The sequence below is a fragment of the Athene noctua genome, chromosome 1 (assembly GCF_965140245.1).
Source record: "Athene noctua chromosome 1, bAthNoc1.hap1.1, whole genome shotgun sequence".
Lineage (NCBI taxonomy): Eukaryota > Metazoa > Chordata > Aves > Strigiformes > Strigidae > Athene > Athene noctua.
In genome coordinates, this window is record NC_134037.1 from 265088892 (window position 1) to 265099227 (window position 10336).

Consider the following 10336-nt stretch of genomic DNA (forward strand, 5'->3'; position numbering starts at 1 on the left):
ATTTTGTTGTATTTATTTGGGGAAAAACTTTCAGAACCTTTTACCTAGAGTCTTCAGACTGATGCTGTGGCCGGTGCTGTCCAGAGGACACATCACTGGAGGGTCCTGGCTGTCCTTACGGCTCGCATGGGGCCACCCTCCCTTCTGCTCCTCCTTCCAGCCCCTCTGATTCACTCAGCACCCCTGATTTACCTCTGGATTTTGCCATATGGGTGCCCTCCCCATGCCCTGCTGAGAGAGGGGACGGGGCGTGTGGGTCCAGGTCACGCAGGTCCCATCCTGTTGCCACTTTGGGTCATGCAGAAGCTGCACCTAGACAACATGTCCATCATGAAACTGGGCTGAGAGAAACTGCAGCCAGAAAAAAAGATGCTCCAAGCTGTTGCCTGACCCTAAGGGGACACAAGCCCTGTTGACAGCCTCTAGCTGCTAGCCCCAGTCAAGGAGGGCACAATTAAAATGGTACTTACCCTCCTCCACACTCATCCATCCGTGAGACTGAAGGCCAGACTAAAGCAGAATGCTGACAAAAACAGTGGAGTTACACCCATTATTTTTTTCCCTTCTCTGGAGCCCAGTAACGTGGGATTTGCTAAGGCACACTTTCCTGGCAGAGATTGCAGGCTTGTGGGCATCCAGAGATGGAGAACCTCCCTCCCTCGATTTGTGCCTCAGGTGCCAATTGTCCTCATGGTTATAACCCTGTGCTTGTCTTCCCATTGGACACTGGGTGTCTACTCCCCCCAGCCACAGCATGTGCCGACCTTCCTCTGCTGGGCCAGAGCCCTGTATTTCGCCAGGGTATGTATTTCCCATGGCCAAGGACTTATTCTGGATAAACTAAAGACCTAGAGCACTGCAGGTTCCTCATCTCCACTCACCTGTTCCATTATCTGTCTTCCTGAGAGGGGTTTTTTCGCACATCTCCAAGATTTCAATGTGGTTTTTGAAAAAAAAAAAAAAAAAGAACCTCTTCCATTTCCTTCTTATACACCCAAAATGGCCTTTGGGTCCCAGTGGTCCCCTCGCAGTGTGCCCTCTCCGGGGTGCGGTGTTCCACCCCGAAAACCTGCCTGGTTTTGGTCTGAGACACATTTGTCCTGACTTTGGGACAACTGATGAAAGTCGTGCAGAACAACTCCTAGTCTAGAGCCGGGAGGGGGCAGCCCTGGGGAAACAAAAGGCTTTGTGACAAAGGTCTGACAGTCCGCTTTGAGGTCCCTTAACCACCCAGTCCTCCATCCACTTTGCTGATGCCTCAGAGCTGAGGTTGCGTCGTGTCACCTCCTCACCTGGAAGCAGCGAGGGGGAGGCACATTTCTTTTAGATAACTCTGTGTGCTCTACTCAAACACATGCACACGCTGATTAACTGAACTTGCTATCTCATCAGAAAATGAAATCCGGTTTGTTTGACAAGAGCTGTTTCCTGCAAGGCTGCGTTGATTGCCGTAATTTAATTTGATTCCAATCCTTTAATTCTTTATTGACCAAATCTCCTGTTAACTTCTTGGACATTCTGCTGGGCATTGACGTCAGGCCAAGCAATCTGCAGCTAATCATATCATTGTACTTTCTCACTCAAATAATGGCCCGGGGAAGCGTCCGCAGTCACTGCAGCACGCCAGGACGCATAAAAGTTTGGCAGAACAGGCCAAAGACTTCCTTGGCCAACTCAAAAATACTTTTTCCCTTGTGGAAATCACCCAGACCCGCTGCTGCATTTGCGTTCTGTTCTTAGCAGAAGCTGTTTAACATCATCTCAGCCACCAATCAATTAAATTATGTGAAAAAATAAAGTTCTTTGATTGCTTTGCTCTCAGGTAGGCATGGACCTCCCTTCTCCATGCAGAGGGGCAGACGCCTTCAGCTGCCTTGATCTGATTTCTCTGCTTGACAGCTCCTAACTCCCCTCAGACGCTGACCAGCTGCCCCGTTTCACCGTCTGTGGTGCCTCAGCTGCTCCCCGCGCTCCGTCCCCTTTCCTGCCCGGAGCTGTCCCTCCCGCAGGCACCCGGGAGCGGGGCCGCCCGTTACCCCAACATCTCCCAGTTTCCTTCTCTAAGTTCCCTCTGCCTTTAAGTTCCCTCAGTTTTAGGAAAATGGAATTTCAATGAAAAGTCATTGCCGCAGGCTGAAAAGCGTTGAGATCACCGCCACCGGTTCCCAGGTGCCACCGACTTTTTTTTTTTTTCTGGTAGTTTAATTCCTCTTTACTCCTCACAGTTAACTAGCGCTGGACGCAGAATCCTTTGATTGAAGGAACGGTCCCTGCACTCTGCTGTGACATTTTCTATATCTGCTTTGTCACATCTTCCAGACCGAGCACCCCCCCTCCTCAACCCTTGCACTCCTTTCCTTCTCACCACAGACCCCTCGGTGGCAGCGGGGCAGCACAGTGCAGGCTCCAGACACCTTTTTATGGAGATAAAACAAGATTATTTCAGGAACCGGGCACGGAGCGGGTGCTGCCTGTGCTGCGTAGGACACAAGTTCACGTGGAAGGCAAAGCTCCAGCTCCCGCCCGTGCCCTGAGCGTGCAGCTGCTCCGGCGTGTGCTCCCTCTCCTCAAACTGCACCGCAGACACAGGACACCCCCCCAAAATAACACTTTGTCCCCGCTCTGAGCCGGGATCCGGGGCCAAGGGGCTGCTCCTTCACCCCCCCACCCCATCCCAGCGAGCAGCACCACGGGTGACACAACCCAGCCTGTTGCACGGGCTCAGCCCGGCAGCCAGAAGCCCGTCTGCGTGCCCGTGGCCTTCCGGTACCTGCTGCTGTGTGCAAGGGGTTAGGGACGTCACTGGGGTTGGAAATCTAGTTTGTTTCACAGCAAACGTGTATTTAGCTAATTATTGATTAATTTATACAAGCAGAAGCAAGCCGACTCTTCTGCAGCAAACAATTTCTGGTTTTGGGTTAAAAGGTTTGGTGTTTATGTTTTTAAACTCAGCTCCTATTTTTACCTAAAAAACCCCCAGAATTCTGCAGCCTCCGGTCAGGAGTTTTGTTTAATAAGAAGCTTTAAAATTCTGAAAACCTACTTTTAAAATAAATCTTCCAGCGACCACCTTTTTTCTTGACTGGCTCCCACGGTGCCGATGCGGCGCCCGGCGGGCGCCAGCCCTCCCGTACAAACACCCACCTTGCTCTCCGCTCCAGGCAGCTGCCACCCTCAGGGACTCAGAGCCGCAGGGCTGAGCATAAATCACCCCAGGCAATGCCACCGGGTCTCCTGGATGCAGATTCCCAAGAGCATCCTCTGCCATAACCCCACGGTAACAGCCTCAGTCCCGAGTCAATTCTCCCTCATCTAATTTCCTTTACAAATGACGGCTGCAAGGAGTGACCAAGCCAGGCAGGAACAGGCTGCAAAGTTGTCTCCAGCAGAATGAAAGATCTTTGTGCCTCTGCCCGGAGCACTGTGAGTGCAGTTTCATTTCTGGCTGCTGAACAGGAGCTGTGAGTGTCTCCCAGCTCTCCAGACACGGGGCCGTGTCCTTGACCCCCTCCCCAAGCCCCAGGCAGCATAAGGCTGAAATGTGTAAATACAGACAGCAAAAAATGGAAATTCAGGATAGCAGAAACATCTGTCAACTGTTTGTTCATGATGTCAGGGAAGAGCCCAGCAGAAAGACGGATAAACAACACAGAGGCAGAAAAAAATATTTTTGCCATGGGGAATGACACATTCAAACCACTTTTGAAACCAAATGCATTTCACCGAGTTTAATTTTCTTTAATTAATGTAGAAGTGAAGGCCTAAACGTGACCTTCTGGGGGGGATTCATGTGAACAAACACAGGTGGCAGTTTAGAACTTGTGCCAGGCTCTGACGGGAGCTCGTCCTCCAGCCTGCCTTCACATCCCTGGACACAAACTGGTTTCAGGACAGTTTTCCTCCCAGCCTAAAGCTGAGATCTGAAATCGGTGGGATGAATTATGCTGCACCCACCTGCTTTATTTGTCATGACCATCAGGCAGCAACCACGTGGACCCTCTGCCCCAAACGTGGCTGAGGAGGGTGAGACCCCCCCTTGGCTGTCGGGGGAAACACCCCACGCCTGTACGCTCTGAGTCCTTGTGCCAGTGGACACCCCCCGCGTCATCCCTCTGCCTCGCTGCCACCCAAACACCTGGGTGGGCTCACGGCTCCTCTCGCTGGTTGAAACTCCCCCTCCCAGGCAGAGCACCACGAGCACCTCTGAGAACTCTACTTCATCACTCCCAGACCTGAAACGTCCTAACGGGAGCTCCCACCCGGGGCAAATGCTCGCCAGCCTGCTGCTTTTGTCCCCAGACACTGACTCCTTGTATTTCGGTGTTACCGAGTCTCAGAGGGCTCCAGCCTGACCCCGGGAGGAGTGTCCCTGCAGAGCATCCCCCTGCCCTTGGAGCACCCTCCATTTCTGAGGAGCAGGAACCCTTGGGGTGGCTGAACCTCTGAACCTCTTGGTACCAAGGAAAGGCAACGTGCGGGGATACGAGTTGCTGGTACTTTGGGTAGTTGTTGTTGCCATGTATCGCCGTGTGCACTGAAATCGCACCTCTCCCAGGGAGCCTCCAGTTCCAAACAACACCTGCAGAGCATCTCCTTATCCCAGGCCAGAGCTGGGCTCTCCATCTGCTGCCGCTGAGTCTCGGAGCAGCTCCCTGTGCCTGCCGCTGCCCGGTAAAACCCGTCATTGCTGGGGGACCTGGGTTGTTCCCAGCCGGATCCCAGCTTCCAGAACAGGAGGGCTCTCACGCTCGGGGAAGTCTCAGCATGTTTGGGTTCTGCAATCCCCGGACAGAGCCTGTGAAGCCTGGTAGGACATAGCTGGCTGGATGAGAGATGGCTGAGAAAATTCTGGCATGCAGCTGGTCTAGCAGCAGCAAGAGTTAGGTGGGCTCAGGACACTCAGACCTACGGCATGCTGTCCTTCAGGCCTCCAAGACCTGCTGGATTTAGCTGTTCAGGCGCTCGTGGTCATAACAACAAGCAGACACAGGATTGGTAAGTACCCCAAGCAGACACAGTGTTTATTTCCACCACCACAACCTGTGGACACCCAGGGTACGGTGAGGAACACCGTTGTGCATCTCCACCCTTGGGCTTCCTCACCCAGCTGCTGCGAACTGTCAGGTGGACAGAATGCTCTGAAGAGCTCAGTTCTGAAGATGCTCAGTTTCCATCATCACCCAGAAACCCAGAAAAGCTGGTCTGTGCTCAGTGGGGGCCGGCCTTTTGGGCAAGAGAGGCCCAGAGAGGAGAGCCTCTGTGGCTAGGGCACCTGCAGTGCCTGGCAGTCTGTTGCCAGCCCCTATAGTCCTGCAGGACTGAAGACAACACAGATAAAATTTCCCCATTTCAAATAGAATCTGTGTGTTGACACAAATACACCTGGAGCCTCAAAATGCTGCTTTAAATTTTCACAGGGATGTTCATGGCATCGGGAACATCTCAAAACTCAGAGCGGGTTGGTTACTTCTCTGTGTCACCTGGAAAGAAGGAAGGGAAGTTGGTCCTGACACGCTCATGCTCCCAGACCCAAATAACTTTCACCACAGAGTAGGGTCTCACATGGTCATTAAAGCCAGCAAGTCCTCCCTCCTCCTCTCATTGATTCTGTTCACCATGTGCGTCCAGTGGGAAAGAAATTGGTGCTGTCTTTGGGCAGAGGAGTACACCTGGGGACCCGCCGGCCGCCGCGTCAGGCATGAACCTTCCTGGGAAAGAGCATTCTGAGGACTGCCCGACGGATCTGCTTGGTCCTCACGCTGTAAACGATGGGGTTCAGCATGGTGGGGAGGGTCAGGTAGAGGTCAGCCAGCAGAACCTGTGCGTGCAGGGACACGCCGCTGCCGAACTGCTGCGCGTAGATGGAGACTATCCCGGGGATGTAATACAGCAGCAGCACGCAGACGTGACACCCGCAGGTGCTGAAGGCCTTCCAGCGTGATTTCTTCCCCAGGACGGTTTTAAGGATCATCCCGTAGGACACGGCAATGAAAGCCACGTCCATCCCTACTATAAGAGAGGACCCAGCCACGCTGTAGAGCCCGCTGGGCCTGGGCTCTGCGCACGCCAGCTTCGCCACGGCCATGTGCTCGCAGTACGAGTGGGGAACCACCCGGGAACAGCAATAGGGGAGCTTTGTCACCATCACAGTCAAGGGGACCATGAAAAGGAGAGCTCTCCCCACGATGGACAGGCCTATTTGGGCAATTGTGTGGCGATTCAAGATGGCTTGGTACCTCAGAGGGTGGCAAATTGCAACATAGCGGTCAACAGCCATGGCCAGGAGCACTCCCGACTCCTCCGATGTTGTGGAGTGAACGAGGAACATCTGAACAAAACAGGCCACGTAGCCAATCTCTGTAGAGTTCAGCCAGAACACGCTCAGCATCTTGGGGACAATGGATGTCACCATCACCACATCGACGATCGCCAGCATGCCCAGGAAGCAGTGGATGGGGTCACGCAGGGAGTTGTCCAGCCCAATGACAAGCAAAACGACACCATTTCCTACCAGGGCAATGATATAGCCTGAGCAGAAAAGGATGCCCAGGCAGGTGGGGAAAGCTTCCAGGCTGGGGACACCCACAAGAATGAAGGAGAAGGAGCTGCTGTTGGGGCGGGTGAAGGGATCAGAAGCCATGCAGGAGAATCTTGCTTTTATGCTTAAAAACAGGAGCCCAGTTTTGAGCCCTGAGATGTCCAGAGCTAAGGGGTGAGGACGCTGTATCAGTTCAAGAGTCAAATCAGGAATCCACATCGTGTGAGACAGGAGTGCTACAGCGTGGCATGAGCAGGTAGGAGGGGTAGTGGAGCAGAGATGCTGAATAAATGGGGCTGTCGTGGCTTGACAGTTCCTATCAGGTGAAGAATTTCATGTTTCAAGTTGTGCCACCTGGGATAACCAAGGGACTTCTACAGTTTGTTGCTTGTGAAAGGCTTGTTTCTTTGCTGGTTGCTCACCACCGCTCAGCTGGCATCTCGAAATAAGCAGCAAGAGAGGAGAAAAAGGTCAGCATCCAGCTTCCCTCAGGCAGCACTTTTGCCTGAGCAGACTTGGCTTCCCAGCAACGAGCCCAACATAGGACGTTCCTCCAAATTTGTAGGATAAAACGTGGTCTCCGAAAGCGTTCTGGGACATTAAACACGATCATGAAAATGTCTTTTGCTGCTCTGTCTTCATTCTGCCATTTACCCATGCGAGAAGCCTGCAAAACTAGGCAGTAGTCAGACAAAGTGATCAATTTCTGAGATTTTATTGACGGGACAAGTTTGAAGGTAATAAAGAAACTGCAGAGAACAACCCTGGAGAGAGAAGAAGGTGAGTCTGCCTATGGTGGGCAGCATCTACACATTCATTTGTGGCAAAACTTTGCTGCTGCTTCTGCCCACGCGGTGGCAGAGAGCAGGCAGGTGACGGCCACCCAGATCCCTGCCTGCTAAAAGAAATCCCCTGGGTGATCATCCACCAGCAGCTTTTTAGCCAGCAGCAAGCTGCGGGGTGGCTGTGGCTGGCAATACCTGCGTACAGCCCTGCTATGGGGTCATTTAGGCCAAAAATCAATGTTAGACATGGCCAGTGTGGCAGAAGGTAGACAAGTTCAGAGCAGAAATAAAGAAGATAGTGGGAGGCACTAACACAACGCCTGACGTTTTAAAAGAGCTTCAAATGGGCTTCGAACCCCCCTTTTGAACTGGCTCAGCCTCGGGTCTGGGGTAGCTGCAGGAGGTGCTGGCTGAAAGCACTGCTCAGGACAGAAGCACTCACCTTCTGGCCTAAATGTCTGTGAATCGGGACACTGCAGAGGCTGAAACGGGAACAGAATTCCTTTTTAATCGCTGCACGTCATTGGGCTGGTAGCCAGCAGCTGCAGGAGCCAGGTGTGCCCCCGGGTTTGAGCAGCGGGGTGACTCCGCGGCTGCTTTCGCCGCCCCACGCTCCCGCGCAGCCCCTCGTGCTGCCGCTGCCCCCACCAGCCTCCCGGAGCAGCCCCTGCTGCAACGCGCCGGCTCGAAGGGTCTACACGGGGGTCCCCCCGCAAAGACTCAGGGCACGACCAAACGCGGGTGTCTGGAGCCATCTGAGACCCCCCCGGAGTGTCCCACTCGGCCTCTGCCCGTCCCCGCAGACCCTGGGCGGTGGGGTGTCTCCCCCACATGGATGCCTTGGGTACCCGGGGGCATCTCAGGTGGCTGTTGACATCCAAGCAGGGGCCGTGGTGTGACACGCCGAGGGTCTGAGACCCTCCTACAGTCAGAGAAGAGCTCGGGCATGGAGCCCGCAGCGTGACCGACTCCCTGAGTGCAGGGGTCTGCCCCAGGGGGAGCCGAGTTGCTCTCCAGGACCCGCTGGCCGCAGGGGCTGGGTCTCTGCTGGCTGTACTCAGTGCTCAGAGACCAAACTCATGCACACAAGGGTGTGTGGACACCTACCTCCAGGCACCTACGTGTGTCTGAATCCAGAGCTGCCTCCCCAGGTGCCTACATCCCAGGCAAGAGGATATTTGCTCCAGGAGCTTTCTCCGCCAGCCCCTGCCCCTGACAATGTTGCTGTCAGTATTGCAGCAGTACCGAAGCGCCCTGATCGCTGGGACTTCTTGTCCTGGGAGATGGAAAACCAGCAGAGATGAGCTCTGCAGCCTAAGCAAAGGTCTGCCGAGAGGATAAACACAGGTATCTGTCTCGCCCCGAGGCTGCAGCAGCACCTCTCTGTGCACCTCTGAGCGCAGCAGCAGTGCTGGGGTATTAACCCCTCCTCTGGAAACCCCCTAAGGGACAGCAGGAGGAGGCTGCAGAGACCAGGCTGTCCGTCCTGCGAGGAGATGGAAATTTTCCGGACTGCTTCAGCTTCTTTCACGAGCTCTCCCTCATCATTCTGGGGGGGGTGGTCGGGGGCATGGTGGTCTCCCATAGTGAACATCCCACAGCGTGTGCCACACAACCCCAAAGTCCTGGCATCCCAGGCTGCTTGTCCCCCCACCCCGCAGGCTGTACCCCGTGTCAGTTTGCCAGGACTCTGCCATGGACCAGCTGGGAGGTCCCACACTTGGCCATGGGCTGAACATCCAACATCCTCCTGGGAGCAGCTGGGCTGAGGGGTTTGCTGGCTCTGAGGAGGATATTGGGGTTCCCCTGCCTGCCACACTCCTCTGCTCCTTCAGGTTTATGGAGGTGAACCTTTAATCACACAACCCACAGCCTCGCCACGCAGGGGACGGGCTCCATCGCAGATCTTTGCGGAATGGTGTCCGTGGCTGCCATGGTTTAACCTGACAGGCAGCTCAGCCCCACACAGCTGCTCACTCATCCCCCCCAGTGGAATGGGGTGGAGAATCAGAAGAGTAAAAATGTGGAAACTCGTGAGTTGTGGTAAAGACAGTTTAATAAAAAAGGGGAAAAAGCAACATTCAGCAACGACAACAACAAAGGAAAACAAACCCCAGAAAAACAAGTGATGCAAAAAGTCCAACTGCTCATCACCAGTCAACTGATGTCCAGCCAGTCCCTGAGCAACAGCAGCCCTGGAAACCACACACACACACACACACACACACACACACCCCGGTTTTTATTGCTAAGCGTGATGCCGTAAGGTCTGGGACACCGCCGGCTCGGTTGGGCTCAGCTGTCCCGGCTGTGTCCCCTCAGGTGACTGCTTCACTTCGGCGCGAGGCAGATGAAGCGTGTGCTGTGCTTGTGCATCCAGGACGGCGTGTGGGCACCTGCCCCCAGGGCTGACAGACCCTCACCGAGGGGGAGGGGATGACCTTAGCAACCTGGTCTGACCTCGTAGGTGCTCGGACTGGAGTTCTCCGGAGGCCTCTTCCAGCCTGAGTTATCCCGTGGTCCTACGATCCCACATCCCTCACATCTCTTGGCACGGCTCCGCTGCACACAACGTGATACGTTCAGGATACAGCTATTTTCTGTGGCTCGGCTGCAGTAGGTCATTTTGCCAGCACAAGGTCAGGGGGTGGCTGCAATCCTTATTTACGTTGGAGATCTGAGGGAACGGGAGCACCCAGGGGTGCTGCGCCGATGTCACTGCCTTGCGCTAGGGACGGGCAGGAGAACAACTTGCTGAAGCCCTTGGTGCTGAGTTCAGTGGGTGCCAACATTTCCTGAGGCACCTGCGGCACTGAACGTACCCCGAGAGCCACACCAAGGTCCAGCAGAGGGTTTGGCCATTCTAGGGAATGGCCTTTGTCTTCATGAGCCTCATCCCTGTGCCCTGAAGGCCCTGCCTTGGGTCCATTCCTCCTGCCATGGGTCTCCTCCAGGAGAATGCCCTGCGTGCTCCATCACGAATTTGCTTCGTCCTGATGCCGTAGATCAGAGG

The 10336-nt window shown here is 54.5% G+C and overlaps 2 protein-coding genes across 2 annotated transcripts in view; both read right to left on the reverse strand.

Annotated features, from left to right (window-relative positions):
- Positions 1 to 5692: 5692 nt before the first annotated feature.
- On the reverse strand, positions 5693 to 6640 carry LOC141974094 (olfactory receptor 52I2-like). The gene has a single exon (XM_074933364.1). It carries the CDS (start codon positions 6638 to 6640, stop codon positions 5693 to 5695), a length of 948 nt encoding a protein of 315 aa, XP_074789465.1.
- A 3546-nt stretch (positions 6641 to 10186) lies between these two features.
- The window catches only part of LOC141958818 (olfactory receptor 52K2-like), a 1020-nt gene continuing 870 nt past the window's right edge, over positions 10187 to 10336 (reverse strand). The window contains exon 1 of the mRNA XM_074901729.1: positions 10187 to 10336. This exon is cut by the window's right edge and continues 870 nt beyond it. Within this exon, the coding sequence (XP_074757830.1) occupies positions 10187 to 10336 (150 nt within the window).